The sequence below is a fragment of the Sorex fumeus genome, unplaced genomic scaffold (genome assembly GCF_029834395.1).
Source record: "Sorex fumeus unplaced genomic scaffold, SorFum_2.1 ptg000020l, whole genome shotgun sequence".
Classification (NCBI taxonomy): domain Eukaryota; kingdom Metazoa; phylum Chordata; class Mammalia; order Eulipotyphla; family Soricidae; genus Sorex; species Sorex fumeus.
The window spans coordinates 7,100,476-7,115,073 of NW_026606077.1; the positions used below are offsets into that span (position 1 = coordinate 7,100,476).

Consider the following 14,598-nt stretch of genomic DNA (forward strand, 5'->3'; position numbering starts at 1 on the left):
CAGCATGGATTCTGGGGGGCAGAACCCACTTGAGCTGGGGACCCAACTCACAGGCGACTCGAGGGGCGGGGGGGGGCAGTGTCAGCTCCTTCTCTGGGGTATCTGAGAACTGTGTCTTGAGAGACGCCACCCCCAGACCCTGGCTCAAGGAAGTCTTCTCTTCCCGGGCACGTGGACTTGGGTCCCAGGGCGTAGGGAGGACAGGGACCGGGCCCTGGCTGGAGGGACTGAATGTGCCCGTCTCGGCAGGGCTGCCTCTGCTCGGCGCCCTTGCTGTGACCGTGCAAAGGCCCACGCCGGGGGTTGGGGTTGCACTTGTGGTTGGATCTTGAGACTCGGAAGCAGAATCTTCCTGCCCTGCAACCATCCCACATGCCCAGGACAGGTCCCAGATGGGGCTGGCAGTGGGGTTGAGCCCGGCTGTCTGCACAGACCCCAGCCGGGGTGGGGGGGCGGGGTACGGCGGGAGTGCATGAGCAGCTGGACGAGGCTGCTGTCCTGCAGGGGACGGCGGTCTGGTCAACTACCGCATCCTGTCGGGGGCCGAGGGCAAGTTCGAGATCGACGAGAGCACGGGGCTCATCACCACCGTGGACTACCTGGACTACGAGACCAAGACCAGCTACCTGATGAACGTGTCGGCCACCGACCGGGCGCCCCCCTTCAACCAGGGCTTCTGCAGCGTCCACGTCACCCTGCTCAACGAGCTGGATGAGGCCGTGCAGTTCTCCAACGCCTCCTACGAGGTGGCCGTCCTGGAGAACCTGGCTCTGGGCACCGAGATCGTGCGCGTCCAGGCCTTCTCCCTGGACAACCTCAACCAGATCACTTACCGCTTCGACGCCTACACCAGCGCCCAGGCCAAGGCCCTCTTCAGGATCGACCCCATCACGGTGAGGGGCGGGGCAGGGGCCTTGTCCCTCCGGAGCCCCCCTCCCTTATCGAGCACCTCCTTCAGAGCCGCCTGTTTCCCGTGTCACAAAGTGCCTGGGACTAGCTGTCCCCGTGAGGTCTCTTTGCACGTCCTGGTGTCTTCCTGTGGCTGGGTGTGAAGTCGCTGCCCGCCCCTGACCATGTTTCGTTTCTTGCCTCGCCTGGCAGGAAGCTCTTGTCACAAAGGAGCTTGGTGGCAGCCACTGTGTGTGTTTGGCTTTTGGTTTGGGGGTCACACCCAGCAGTGCTCAGGGCTTCCTCCTGGCTCTGAGCTCAGGGATCACCCCTGGCAGGCTCGGGGGACCACAGGGGATGCAGGAATCACACTCACTCAGCAGGGTGCAGAGCAAATGCCCAGGCAGCAAGGTATCTGATGTGGCTTTTCCGTTGGACCACGTGGCTCTGGTTGCCCGGTCTTTGCTTTGAGGATAGCAAGGTGTGAATGGTGAGCTTTTCTCGGGGGGATACTTAGACATGGAACATGAAGACCTCTCTGCAGCCACGGGGGGCTCACGGGCTAGTGTTAGAAGTGAGAATCATCAAGGCTGCAGAACCAAGACACAGGGGAGATCAAGACATTTACCATCCAGGTATCCAGGGGGCCTGTGTGACCACGGGAGAGAGTGAGCCAGGCTGCTGGGGGTGCAGAAAACCTGCCTTGAAGAGGCCCCCGTGGGAGGTTCTGTGACAGGGTTCCTGGAGAAGGGAGGAACAGAGGGACATTGCTGGGGTGGGAGTGCTGAGACCTGGGGTCAGGCGGGAGCAGGGCAGTGTGTAGGGCTGGCTGGGGATCCGGATTTGTGGGTGTGGGTGGGTGGGATGACATGTGGGGTCGGATGGGAGTGGGGAAGCGTATAGGGCTGGCTGGGGGCTCTCAATCTGTGGGTGCCTGGGACACAGAGGTTGGACGGGGGTCGGGCGGGAGTGGGGTCTGGATTTGCGGGTGCTGGTGTGTGGCCCACCCCTCACCCATCCGGGCTCCCTGCAGGGTGTGATCACGGTCAAGGGCCTGGTGGACAGGGAGAAAGGGGACTTCTACACCTTGACGGTGGTGGCAGACGATGGCGGCCCGAAGGTGGATTCCACGGTGGTGAGTGCGCCCCCTCAGCACCAGAACCCGTGCTTCGCCAGCACCCAGCCCTGGGCCGGGCAGGGGGAGGGCACCGCGGCCCAGGCGTGGGGCTGGGGTGATGGACGGCTGAAGCACCGCAAACCACTGACCGCCTGCTTCTCTGCCTTTTCTCTCGGCCTCCGCCTGCCACGCTGCCACAGAAGGTGAGTCCACGGACGGCTTCTCCCGTGGCTCGGCCACGCGTCAGGGGCCACCGGAGCCTGGCCAGACCCTCCACCACCTCCTCAGGCCTCGCTGCAGAGGCCAGGTCCCTCCCGAACCTGTTCCTCAGGTCCAGCTCTGCTCCCCCCTCCCCTTCCTGCTCAGCCCCGGGGGAGTCGAGGGGGCCCAGCGGGGAAACTGAGGGCTGGGGCGTGTATCCTGCATGCGAGAGCCCTGGGCTTGTTTCCTGGTACCACCAGGTCTCCCAAACAGCACAGAGGACCTGCCACAGCTGTGCGATGCAGGCAGGCCACCCACCCTCTCTGTTCCCTTCCTCCAATATGCACTGAGGGCGCCACACCCTGCCTTGCTCAAGGCCAGGAGAGGGCTGGGAGGGCCTCAGGGACCAGGCTGGAGGGGGCAGGGAGCAGGGGGTCCTGTCAGAGGGGCCCCTGAATTCTTGGGGGTCCCTGTGAGGGTGTGTGATACAACAGTGCATGTGGACGGCACATGTGGATGGCGCATGTAGATGGTGTGTGTGGATGGTGCATATGTGGACAATGCATGTGTGGACGGCGCATGTGGATGGTATGTGTGGACGGTGCGTGTGGCTGGTGCATGTGTGGATGGCACGTGTGGGCGGCGCATGTGTGGATGGTGCATGTAGATGGTGCCTATGTGGATGGTGCGTGTGTGGACAGCGTGTATGGATGGTGTGTGTGGATCATGAGTGTGGACGGCGCGTGTTGAATGGGGTGCATGGTGCCCAGGCCTGGGTAGGTCTGGGCAAGGACAGCCAATGGCCTCCAAGACACTTAGTACGGGGAGGGGGGGGGGGGGCATATGCTGGGACCACTACAGAGGGTGTCTGCTGGGGTGGGGTGGGCTGGGGACTCAGGTGGGGGATGACACGGGGGTTGGGGCTGCTGGGGCAGCTCCCAGCATTGGTCATCAGAGTGATCCCTGACTCCGCCCAGACTGGCCTGGCAGGTCTGCAATCACCTGGAGAGCCCAGGACCTCCAGCACCTCATCGGCCATGGACCTGGCCACATGGCCACTCCCTCAGAGTCCCTGTCACCAGCCCACAACAGGCCCACTGCGGAGCCCCTCTGCCCCCCACCCTCCACTCAGGGCACCTGGTTGCCTTCATGCCCCTCCCCACCCTGAGGCCGGGAGGCCTAAGCAGCCGTGAGTCCTCAGGGCTGGGGGGCAGGTTGCAGGCCCTCTGGGCAGCTTCCTGAGTCGCACCCCACTCCCTGTTGTTGTGCAGTGCCAGGCCTGGGGGGGCTGAGACGCCTCAGGGTGGCCAGCTGCCCCCCAAGGCCGCCCCAGCCCTCGGGGCACCGCCGCGCTTCCTGTGTGTGCGAGGGGGGCTTTCGCAGCTCCCCCTCTTCCAGGAAGCGGCAGCCCTGCTCTGGCTCTGCCGACTTCCCCTCTCAGAGGCCCGGCCGCTGCCCCAGATCCACCAGCCCCACTGCCTTCCGCCACCCCCTTGCTGCTGGCTCAGAGGGCGGAGGCGGTGGAGGCTTTGAAAGGTGCCCCATTTCCCCTGCAGGGGGGCCCGAAACCACAGCTCACCTGCACCTGGCTTCCCTGGGAGGGGGATGGAGGCGCGCAGCAAGGGGTGCCCTGGCCCTGCAGAGGCTGGGGAGGCAGGGGCTGCCGAGGGGGGGCGCACCGGCCAGCTCTGGTTCCCACTGCCCACTCCCCTCACCCGCTGAGGCTTCCCTCCTGCTTCTGGGTCATGCCCCTTGTATCAGCTTCCGAGTGGGCATCCCTGCTACGTGCCCAGCAGGAAACCAGGCAGGATAGAGTCGGGAGGACACTGGGCAAGTGATCTCACCTAGGCACTCACCAGAGAGCCGGAACAAGGGCTCAGGGTCCGAGAAGTTGCTCAAAGGCCTGAGCGTGTGCTTTGCATGTGGAGTTCATGCCCCAGCGCCATGGAGGCATCATGCCCTGGGCACAGAGCCGGGAGTGGTCCCTGTGCAGCCCTGGGCATGGCTGGGAAGCAGATGAGATGTGGGGGGGGGGGGTGGCAGCACTGCACCCCCAGGACCCTCCCCCCTCCCTCCCCCATTGCTGCTCTCCCCAGCACCAGCAGAGGACGGGAGGGAAAAGCCCAGGGCTGAGGAAAGCCGGAGTGGCTGGTTTGTGCCGAGAGTTGGCGGGTCAGCTTGCTCCTCACACCCCCACCGGAGCCCAGGGTTTGGGCAGGGGAGGACAGAGGTGGCCGGTCTCTGCCCCCATCTCTCCCCTGCCCAGGTGTACATCACGGTGCTGGACGAGAACGACAACAGCCCCCGGTTCGATGTCACCTCCGACTCGGCGGTCAGCGTGCCGGAGGACTGCCCCGTCGGCCAGCGTGTGGCCACAGTCAAGGCCCGGGACCCCGACGCCGGCAGCAATGGGCAGGTGGGGACAGAGCAGGATTGGCCCATCTAAGGGGCGTCTCAGCCATCCGCACCCTGATGGGGCCGCAGGGTTCTCTCCGGCCCTGCTTCCCTCCAGCCTGGGGTCGGGAGAACAGAGCCCGGCAGCCCCTAAAACACAGTCTGGCGGCCACACAGCAGCCGGAGCCAGCAGGAAGCTCCTCTAGGGCCAGCTCCAGGGGACGTCCTCCAGCTCCTGCATCTTGGGGTCCTCTGTCAGCAGAGGGAAGCCCCATCTCCCCAGAGCACGAGATGGGGGAGGGTGGCTGCGGGGGCGAGGCAGGTGGGCCACTGAGAGGTGAGTCGCTGAGCTGCGGTGGGGGTTGTCGGGTGCCCCCATCATGATGGGGACGGCCTGTGCACCCCTGGGAGGCTGCGGCTGGCTCTGGGGTTGGGCCAGAGCATGTGGGTTCAGGTCCTCATTCTCGTGGGTGCCTCCAAGCTGGGCCAGTCTTCCCTGTCTCGGAAGCCCCAGACAACAGGGGCTGTTGTTTCACCCGTATTGTCCAGGGGACAGCAGGAGCCCTGGGGAGTGGGGGTAGTGGCCCCTCCCGCCCCACCCTGTCTGGAGGAGCATCAGTGCCCCAGGAGCTGCCCCTAGGAAGCCCCAGTGTGCACACAGCCTCTCCCAGGACCCTCCACAGGCCCCTCCGCAACCCCTTGTGCCTGGAAGCCTCTTCCCCGGGACCCTGGGCAGCTGTGCAATCATGCGCCCCCCCTCCCGGCCCCTCCCGTGGCTCCCCACAGGTGGTCTTCTCCCTGGCCTCGGGCAACATCGGGGGAGCGTTTGAGATCATCACCAGCAACGACTCCATCGGGGAAGTGTTTGTGGCCAGGCCCCTGGACAGAGAAGAGCTGGACCACTACATCCTCAAGGTGGGCCCCAGGAACACGGCTGACCGTCCAGGGGAGCACTCTGGCGGGCAGTGTCCCTCTCACAGCTATAGACAGAGCGTGAGGCCAGCCTGGGGGAAGTGGCCCGAAGGAGGCTCCAGGCCCCGGTGGGAAGCAGGGAGGTGCGTGTCCCTCTGCGGGGCGGGAGGGAGCCCCAAGCCCTGTCCCGATGCTGGGCAGGACGAGGCCAGCTTCGAGCCCTCCCCCAATGGACCTGATGTGACCTGGGGAAGGTTCAGTCCTCAGAACGGGCCTCAGTCTCCCCGCTCATGCCAGGCCAAGACTGAGCCTGCCTCTCCTGAGGTGATGGACAGTGCTGGGGGCTGGGGGTCGGGTCGCAGCACCCCGACGGCTGTTCACACTGTGGCAGGCAGAGTTTCCCGGAGTACTTCCACTGGACCCTCAGCTTCCGGTGCGAATTTGGCACCCAGGCCCGCCTCTACGACCAGGACGGTCTCTCGCCTGGGCTCAGGCCCGTGCCCGGGTTCCGGTGAGGGGCTGCTATGGCCCAGAATAGAACCTGGGCGAGCCTGGGCACCCTGAGTGGGTTCCAAAGGATAGATGGTCCCGGTCAGACAGGGAGAGGGCAGGGCTGGCCAGAGAGCCAAAGCTGGGGGGCACCCGGGCCAGCACGCCCTGGGAAGACTGGCCACACCCCTGCCCTCTCCGGGCCTCTCCGCGACCACCGTTCATGCCCCCCTCCCCTCCCCGCAGGTCGTGGCCTCTGACCGAGGCAGCCCCCCACGGAAGAAGGACCACATCCTGCAAGTGACCATCCTGGACGTCAATGACAACCCCCCGGTGATCGAGAGCCCGTTTGGCTACAACGTCAGCGTGAACGAGGTGAGGGCAGGGGGCGAGGGGTCTGGGGGGCAGCAGACACAGGCCACCGTGATGCAGCGAGTTTGGGGAGTGGGAGAATGTGTTTTCTTCTTTCCCGGGAGGGGAGGGGAGGGAAGAGCAGGGAGACGGACGTCCGACACGGATGGGCATCTGGAGTTGCTGGGGCCGAGCAGCCTTTCAGGGCCCAGCCCGGCAGTGCTCAGGGCTGCCTCCTGGCAGGCGTGGGAGACGATGTGGGATGCCGGGGGACCGAACCTGGGACGCAAGGCAAGCGAGTGCTCCACCCGCTGGACTCTCGCTCTGGCCCAGGATACGTTTATTCTTCAACCCTAACGTGGAGTCACTCGAGGGGCCTTTTGTCCCCATGCTGCCCCGTCCTGACCCCCTTCCAGCTGCAGAGCCCCGCCCAGCCTCAGGCTGTGGGATCCGCAGCCCCCCCGCCCCCCGTGCATCTCTGCACCTCATAAGGAGGGGTTGCCATGGGAGCACGGCCAGCCTGTTTACAGCCTCCTCCATCCATGGCGCGGAACTGCAGGGCCATTGGGGCCCTGGGGGGCTCTCAGGAGCAGGGGTCGGCACTGCACCCTTATACACAGAACCTCTGCCCTTCCCGCTCTCCCCACAGAACGTGGGCGGGGGCACCGCCGTGGTCCAGGTGAGAGCCACGGACCGCGACATCGGCCTCAACAGCGTCCTGTCCTACTACATCACCGCCGGTAACGACGACATGACCTTCCGCATGGACCGCATCAGCGGGGAGATCGCCACGCGCCCCGCCCCGCCCGACCGGGAGCGCCAGAGCTTCTACCACCTGGTGGTCACCGTGGAGGACGAGGGCACCCCCACCCTGTCGGTGAGTGGGGGGAGGGCGCGCAGAGGGGGGGGGACGGGGGGAATCCTCCACGGCGCCGTGAAAACAGAGCGTGTGTGCAAACCCGGCTGCAGCCCGCCGGCCCACCTCGGTGGTTATTAGCAGCCGGTGTGCAAGAGGACCCCATCCTCAGGTTGAAAAGGTTGGAAGCCACTGTTTTCCGGTGCCTTCTGTCTGCACGTCCATGGAGGCGCCCAGCAGGGGACTAGAAGCTGGGACAGTGGGCAGGGCGTTTGCCTTGCACGTGGCCGACACGGGTTCAACTCCCAGCATCCCATATGGTCCCCTGAGCACTGCCAGGAGTAATTCCTGAGTGCATGAGCCAGGAGTGACCCCTGAGCATCGCCGGGTGTGACCCAAAAAGGGAAAAAAAAAAGCCGAAGCTTGTTTTTTCCTGCCTCTGCCAGCATCAGCGCCTGTTTTGGGTTCGGAGCTAGCACCTAGCAGCTCCCCAAGAAGCACAAATTGAGCTTTTCATTATGGGGGCCCGGCCACGCCGCTCTGTCAGGCTGCCTCGGTGCTAAGCAGGAAAAGGTGTCCCCGGGCCCCGCCTCCCTCCCTCTGCCTTTACTGTAACAGACTTTCTCAGCTATGGGGGGTGAGGAGGAGCGGGTGTCTGTGGTGAAGATGACACTTTGCAAGGGGAGGCACCTCGGCCACGTGGAGGTTTGCTAAGTGGGGGGCATTGTCAGGTCTGAGCAGGGGGAAAACGGAGAGAAAATAGCCCATCACCCAGCGTAGTTGTAGGAGAGAGAAGCGATTAGGGGCATTTAGCAGTCGGTCTCCCCTGTGGCCGTGGATCGGGGGTTCTGCGCGCAGGAGTCCTGGGCTCAATCCCCGGCATGGTCAGAGCTGGTCTCGGCTGACTCTATCCGGAATGTCTCTGGGGGAGGGTGTGGGAACTGGGTCAGTTCTGGGAAGCCACAGTCCGGGAGAGAGGGCTGGCCTTGGCACCTCTTAGGACAAGGAGTCCCTGCATTGTCAGTGGTGCCTTTGATCGGGGCCCCCAGCAGAGATGTTTATAGGATGCCTCCAGAGAGGGGCAGGTGTGTGTGTGGGGGGGTGGGGGGGAACCACTGACGGAGCGCCAGGAGGGGCCATTTGGCCGGAATAGGTGGTGCATCTTCCTGCTCGTCCATCCACTGGCCTTTAGCTTTGCGTGGGGCTGCATGTCCTACCTGCATCACTGGGGGTGCCCTGGCTTAGGGTTCAGAGGTCCAGAAACACATGTTCTGCAGACAGGATCCCTGGGCTCAGTCCCTGGTGTGGTCCCCCCGGCACTGCTGGGTGTGTCCATAAAACAAAACAAAAGGAAACTTCTCTGTTGGAGTATAAAGAAATAAAAAGGTGGTTTTTTTTTCACATGACAGAGACTCTAAAGGGAACTAATTCGATCCTCCAGAACAAGGGTCTAAGAACATTACGGGAGAGTGGGGCTCCCTGCCTGTGTCTCCTCGTCACCTTCAGCCTGCCCACTTCCTCCTTAAGTGCCCCCTCCTCTCTCTCCTGACCCCCCTGAGCTGGGGTTGAGGGGTCAAGGCTGAAGCCTCAAGTGAGGGTGCCGTACCTGTGCCCAGATATAATGTCCCCCACAGAGGGCCGGGTCCTTGAAACACATGTGTGCAGACACCTCACCTCTGGGCAGGCAGCAAGTGGTCCCCAGCGAGTGTGCCCAGCTCAGAGAGCCAAGGCCAGACAAGCAGAAGGCCCTTCTCTGCCCCCCCCGGGAACATTTCAGTGGACCGGGCATGCGGGAGCCAGGGCCTGTATCACACCAGGCCAACCACCAATTCCAGAAAGGGCATCATGGGGCTGGATCAATAGCACAATGGGTAAGGCGTTTGCCTTGCAGGTGGCCCACCCGAGTTCGATTCCCAGCATCCCATATGGTCCCCTGAGCACCACCAGGGGTAATTCCTGAGTGCAGAGCCAGGAGTAACCCCTATGCATTGCCAGGTGTGACCCTGTTGGGATCGGGAGTCCCCTGGCCCTGGGAGGTGCAGAGAGACCAGACAGACAATTCCTGCAGGAGTACAAACGGGGTTTATTTAGACCAGCATGCTGGGGCTCCACAGCATACCCCAGAGTGGGCAGTGGCTGAGAGCCCCAAGCTTCTTCAAAGAGGATCTTATATAGGCCTTCATCAACCGTTACAGCAAAGCCCGCGCATTTCATAGCCAATAGATTTGTAACAACATATACTTTCTTAACCAATCCATTTAAAAGTACATCACTCCTTAGCCTATAGATTCAAAGATCAGCCTTTATGTACATCGCTTGTCAGCACAAGCAAGGTTATAGCCGGAATCATTAAGCCTTTAGGTCATCTCCCCCGACCACCTGCATTTTGAGTTATCCATTACCCACGACATCTGCAGGGGTCTTAGCTAAGACAATACATTCCCAGAATGGGCAATCTACCCGCATCCTGAGTTATCCTTTACCCAAGACGTCTGCAGGGGTCTTTGCTGAGACAATACATTCCCACATTCCTGGAATGGTAAATACACCTGAATCCTGCCATACTTGGTTTTACAAGAAGTTATGCCCAGTTCACATTCCAAGTTCCCACCCCGCCCCCCCCCCCCCCCCCCAGGTAAAGCAGCCAAGCAGTTTTACAGAAAGCAATGTTGCAAGTTAGCTGAAGCATACAAGAATTTAATGCCCTAATATGGATTCTTTCAACCCAAAAAGCAGAAAAAAAAAACCAGAAAGGGCATCAGGGTCTACTGGGGGGAAGAGGCTGGCATCTAGAGATCCCAGGAGACCCCCACACTGGCCTTGCCTCCCACCTGTCCTTCTCCCTGTGAGTCTAACCAGCCCTCCCTGGTCCAGGCCAGTCTAGCCCGTTCACTCATTCATCCCCCCAAAATGTGTGTCAGGCCAGACACAGAAGGCAGAGACAGGGACAGTTTTGCCCTCACGGAGCCAGTGGAGGGAATGATTGTGTAGGTGAGCCCGGTGTCCACCCAGGGACATCAGCAGGAGCTCAGGAGCAGGGAGTGGCTTCTGGGTCTGCAGTCTCCTCTCGCAGTTGTGGGTCACCACCCCCCACGGGCCCCCATCACTGAATGGGGGGAGAGAACCTAGGCCCTAGGGGAAGGTTTTTTGAACCACCAAAAGTAAACCCAGGGACCAGAGAGAGTCCAAACGGTAAGGCACTTGCCCAGCACGCAGAGGCCGTGGCCTGGATTCGATCCCAACCACCACATGTGCTCCCCTAAATACCACCTGGCATGGTCCTTGAACATCGAGCCAGGTGTGACCCCTGAGCTCTGCTGAGTGTGGCCTCCCCCCCCCCACACCACCACCACCAAATTTCATCCCAAATCACGCCATGAATCCGAGGTGCATGCCCATGTTGTATTTCTGGGGCAGAAAGGGTCACATAGGAGAAAGGTTTAAGAAGGCCTGTCTCGGCCGGAGAGATAGTACAGCAGGTATGGCGTTTGCCGTGTACACAGCATCCCATGTGGTCCTCCAGGCCCCGTCAGGAGTGATCTCTGAGCACAGAGCCAAGAGTCAGCCCTGAGCATCTCCGGGTATAAACCCTAATAAGAAAGCGTGTCTTACTGGGTAGAGCCCTAAGCAGGCAGCCTGAGAAATGACCAGCAGGTGCCTCCCCAGAGCCAAGAACAGTCCTCTGCCGAGTCCTCCCGTCTCTTCCTTCTCCCTGGCATGCCCGCGCCCCCGTTTCCTGAGAGCCGGACATTCTTGCATGCAGCCTTGGCTGTCCCCACCCGGCCCTCAGCCTGTATCACCCAGAAGCACAGAGCAGCTGTGCAGGGCCAGCCCGGGGCCGCTTTACAATGGGGTCCCACCCAGCCCAGGGAGGTCATGGCCGGGGAAGGGCTGAGAGGCCATCAGGAGGCCCCGCAAGAGGAAGGGCTGGGCTCGGGAGGAAGGACGGAAGGGAACGGAGGGGTCAGGAGCTGAGCCCTACACACACACACACACACACACACACACACACACACACCGTCCCTGCAGAAGTACCGTGGAGGGGGGGGGACAGGGAAGGGGAGGGCCTGAATGACTCCCTGCCACATTAGTCACGGGCAGCATGCTAGAGAAGTAGCCCGTTAGGTCACCTGCAGAAGGGACCTGTTGTGACAGAAGGTCTCCCTGAGCCCAGCTCTAGCCCCTAGAAGGGCTGAGTAGACCCTGCTCTGGCCTGTCCATCTGTCGGGGCTAGCGCGTTTCGGCTTCTTTGAAACTTCGACCCTGCTGCTGTGTGACGTCAGCCTCCCTTGGTTACAGCTCTGGAAACCCCGGCCCGGCCCCTCTCTGTTCTCACCCCAAGTAAGCCAAGTGTCTCTGTCCCAGGCCCGTCCTTTGCCTGCTGGGACTCCGTTGGCTTTCTGCCGCTCAGATGCCTCACACGTGCCACTGGCTCCTTCTTCCAGGAGTCCAGAGATTCGTGCTGCGAGTTTCTCCCTTTGCAAGCAGGTGCAGCGGCCACCAGCTCGGGGCCTCCAGAGTTGCCAGGCAGAAAATGGAATTGGCAGAAGGTGATGGGCACAGAGTGGATGTGGGCGTGGGTTCAGGATTCTCTCCGGTCACCGGGTATTGGTGGTGGCCAAGCTCGGGTCTAGCCAGTAAGGCCATTCAGTTCAGGAAAGAGGGAGGAGCAGGACACTCAGAATTTAAACCTTCATCTTCTTTGACAAAATACAGATCTTTGGGGGCCCTGGGGGTGTAGGAGGGGAGAAGAAGCCCAAAGAACAATCTCGTTTGTGAAGGTCTTTTGGAAAGCACAGGGCACTACAGGGGAGTCAAAGCTATGGCTTACACGCGGTCACGTCTCTGTCTCTGTCCTGCGCACAGGACAGACATCACTAGATGCTAGAGCCTCATAAGGCTCTCAGGACATCTGGGAATTCCGCTCAATGTTTATTCCTGGAGGCCACGACAGTTGTTTGAGATTGTAAAACAAGAAGGCACCTCTGCCCGGTGGCCTGCATAAACTCTGGGCATTCCTGCAGTGAAAGAGACTCGCAGACCCAAGCTGCTGTAACAAGCAAGAAGTCAAGAGGTACATATGTGCATGGGCCAAGAACAGAACTCTGATACCCGGCTCGGCCTACTTCCCACTGACTGTCATCAGCTATCACCTCCGATTGGCCCCACGTCCTGTGCTCACAGTACCAGCTCCGTGGGTGCAGCAAAGGCGCCACCATGCAGGGCAGGCTCCAGGGAGAGCCGGAAAGGCCAGGCAGCTGCAGTGCCCCAGGACATGCCAGCTGGACTGGCAGTGAGAGGGGCCACCACCAAGCCCAGCAGCCGGGGTGCCGGCAACCCAGCTACTCTCTGTCATTCCGTATGGATTCCCTGAACAAACTCCCACATCGCCCCATCGCCCCTTCCCCCAGGGTGCCCGAAGGGGTAAAGGGTTCCTGCAGCCCCCAGTGCGCCCTCCCTGCCCAAGTCCCCCAGACACAGTGCTCCCTGGAAAGGTTTTGTTGCCCTGGCTGCCCTGAGGAGGGAGGTCTGACTTGGCCAGGGGCAGGTCTGAGCCAGGGGCAGGTCTGACAGGGGAGGTCTGACTTGGACAGGGGCAGTCCAGGTTACCTTCTGTTTCCTATGAATCTGTTTCCTATAGGGCCCCTCCCCACCTGCTTCCTGAGCCCCTCCCAGGGAATGAGAGAGGTGATGAGGTGATGGGGTTGAAGGTACAGGGCCCTCAGGAAAGGTGAGAAAGCCAAGATAAAGTTAGAGGCCCAGCATTATCTCAGACTTTTTTCCCCCTTGCTTTTTGGGTCACGCCCTGCGATGCACTCAGGAATTACCCCTGGTGGGGCTCAGGGGACCATATGGGATGCTGGGAATCGAACCCGGGTTGGCTGCGTGCAAGGCAAGGCAACAGTCACCCTACCCGCTGTGCTATTGCTCCAGCAACAATCACCCTACCCGCTGTGCTATCTCAAACTCGATGAGCTAGGGCCTGAAGCACTGATTTCCCTGCATCTCCCTCCCCTTAACCACGCCCCCTGACTCAACCCTGCCCTGCAGCCTACTTCGGCTAGGGCTAGTTCCAGCCCCTTACTCTGGGCAGTGCACCCCAGTCACAGGGGATAAGCCAGAGCCCAGGGCTGGCGCCACCAGACGTACTGTCACCCTGACCAAGGAGGCAAGGAGAGTTGCTCTGAGCCCCTCTCTGTCCCACCCTAAGGCCTGCAGTGGGGTCTCAGCAGGAGGTGGAGCCTGGGGTGGGCGGGGCCTATGGTCACAGCAGGAGGTGGAGCCCGGAGGGGGCAGGGCCTGTTGTCACAGCAGCGGGTGGTACCTGGAGCGGGGTGGGGTCTGTTGCCAGGGCAGGAGGTGGAGCCCGGGGTGGGGCGGGGCCTGTGGTCACAGCAAAAAGTGGAGCCTGGAGTGGGCGGGGCCTGTGGTCACAGCAGGAGGTGGAGCCTGAGGGGGCGGGGTCTGTTGCCAGGGCAGGAGGTGGAGCCTGGGGTGGGGCGGGGCCTGTGGTCACAGCAGAAAGTGGAACCTGGAGTGGGCGGGGCCTGTGGTCTCAGCAGGAGGTGGAGCCTGGGGTGGGCGGGGCCTGTGGTCACAGCAGAAAGTGGAGCCTGGAGTGGGCGGGGCCTGTGGTCTCAGCAGGAGGTGGAGCCTGGGGTGGGCGGGGCCTGTGGTCTCAGCAGGAGGTGGAGCCTGGGTGGGCGGGGCCTGTGGTCTCAGCAGGAGGTGGAGCCTGGGGTGGGCGGGGCCTGTGGTCTCAGCAGGAGGTGGAGCCTGGGGTGGGCGGGGCCTGTGGTCTCAGCAGGAGGTGGAGCCTGGGGTGGGCGGGGCCTGTGGCCACAGCAGCGGGTGGTGCCTGGAGCGGGGTGGGGTCTGTTGCCAGGGCAGGAGGTGGCGCCTGAAGCTCAGAGTAAATTTCACCGAAAACAGGAAACCACGAAGCCGAGTTACAGGCTCTGCTCTGGGGCCAGAGAGAGCTGGGGGCCTTGCAGGAGGAAACTGGGGAGGAAGTGGGCGGCTTTTACCGCGTGTCCTCCTGCTGCACGGAGCTGCAGCCAGGCGTGGGGTCTGGCGGCCAAATTCTTAGAAGTTATCTTGGTCGTGAGGTCAGGCGCGGAGGGCTGGGTGGGGCCAGGCTCCTGGAAGGGCAGCTGCGCGTTTCTGCGCTGGAGAGCAGGCAGGCGGCTCTGTACACTTGTCTTTCACCCTGAGGGGTAGCTGTGAGCAGGGTGTTACCCCGTGCGTGCCTGCTTCCTGGCCCCCTCGAGCAAGGAGACTGGCCCTCTCTGTGGCAGTTGGCACTGAGTGCTGCGGATGGAGCAGAAGGGGCTCCAGAGACAAACCAGAGCCGGGGAGAGGAGGGCTGATGGCCCAGCACCCACACAGC

The 14,598-nt window shown here is 62.2% G+C and overlaps 2 protein-coding genes across 3 annotated transcripts in view; both read left to right on the forward strand.

Moving 5' to 3' along the window:
• The window catches only part of LOC130022617 (cadherin-23-like), a 320,780-nt gene extending 318,372 nt beyond the window's left edge, over positions 1-2,408 (forward strand). The window contains exons 31-33 of the mRNA XM_056113382.1: positions 505-893; positions 1,922-2,208; positions 2,372-2,408. Of these exons, the coding sequence (XP_055969357.1) occupies positions 505-893; positions 1,922-2,208; positions 2,372-2,408 (713 nt within the window). The remainder of the gene's footprint in view (positions 1-504; positions 894-1,921; positions 2,209-2,371) is intronic.
• A 2,068-nt stretch (positions 2,409-4,476) lies between these two features.
• Positions 4,477-14,598, forward strand: part of LOC130022597 (cadherin-23) — a 67,733-nt gene continuing 57,611 nt past the window's right edge. For both annotated transcript variants that reach the window (XM_056113363.1, XM_056113364.1), the window contains exons 1-4: positions 4,477-4,622; positions 5,387-5,515; positions 6,248-6,376; positions 7,002-7,229. In XM_056113363.1, coding sequence (XP_055969338.1) covers positions 7,104-7,229 — 126 coding nt within the window. In that variant the 5' untranslated portion in view covers positions 4,477-4,622; positions 5,387-5,515; positions 6,248-6,376; positions 7,002-7,103. The remainder of the gene's footprint in view (positions 4,623-5,386; positions 5,516-6,247; positions 6,377-7,001; positions 7,230-14,598) is intronic.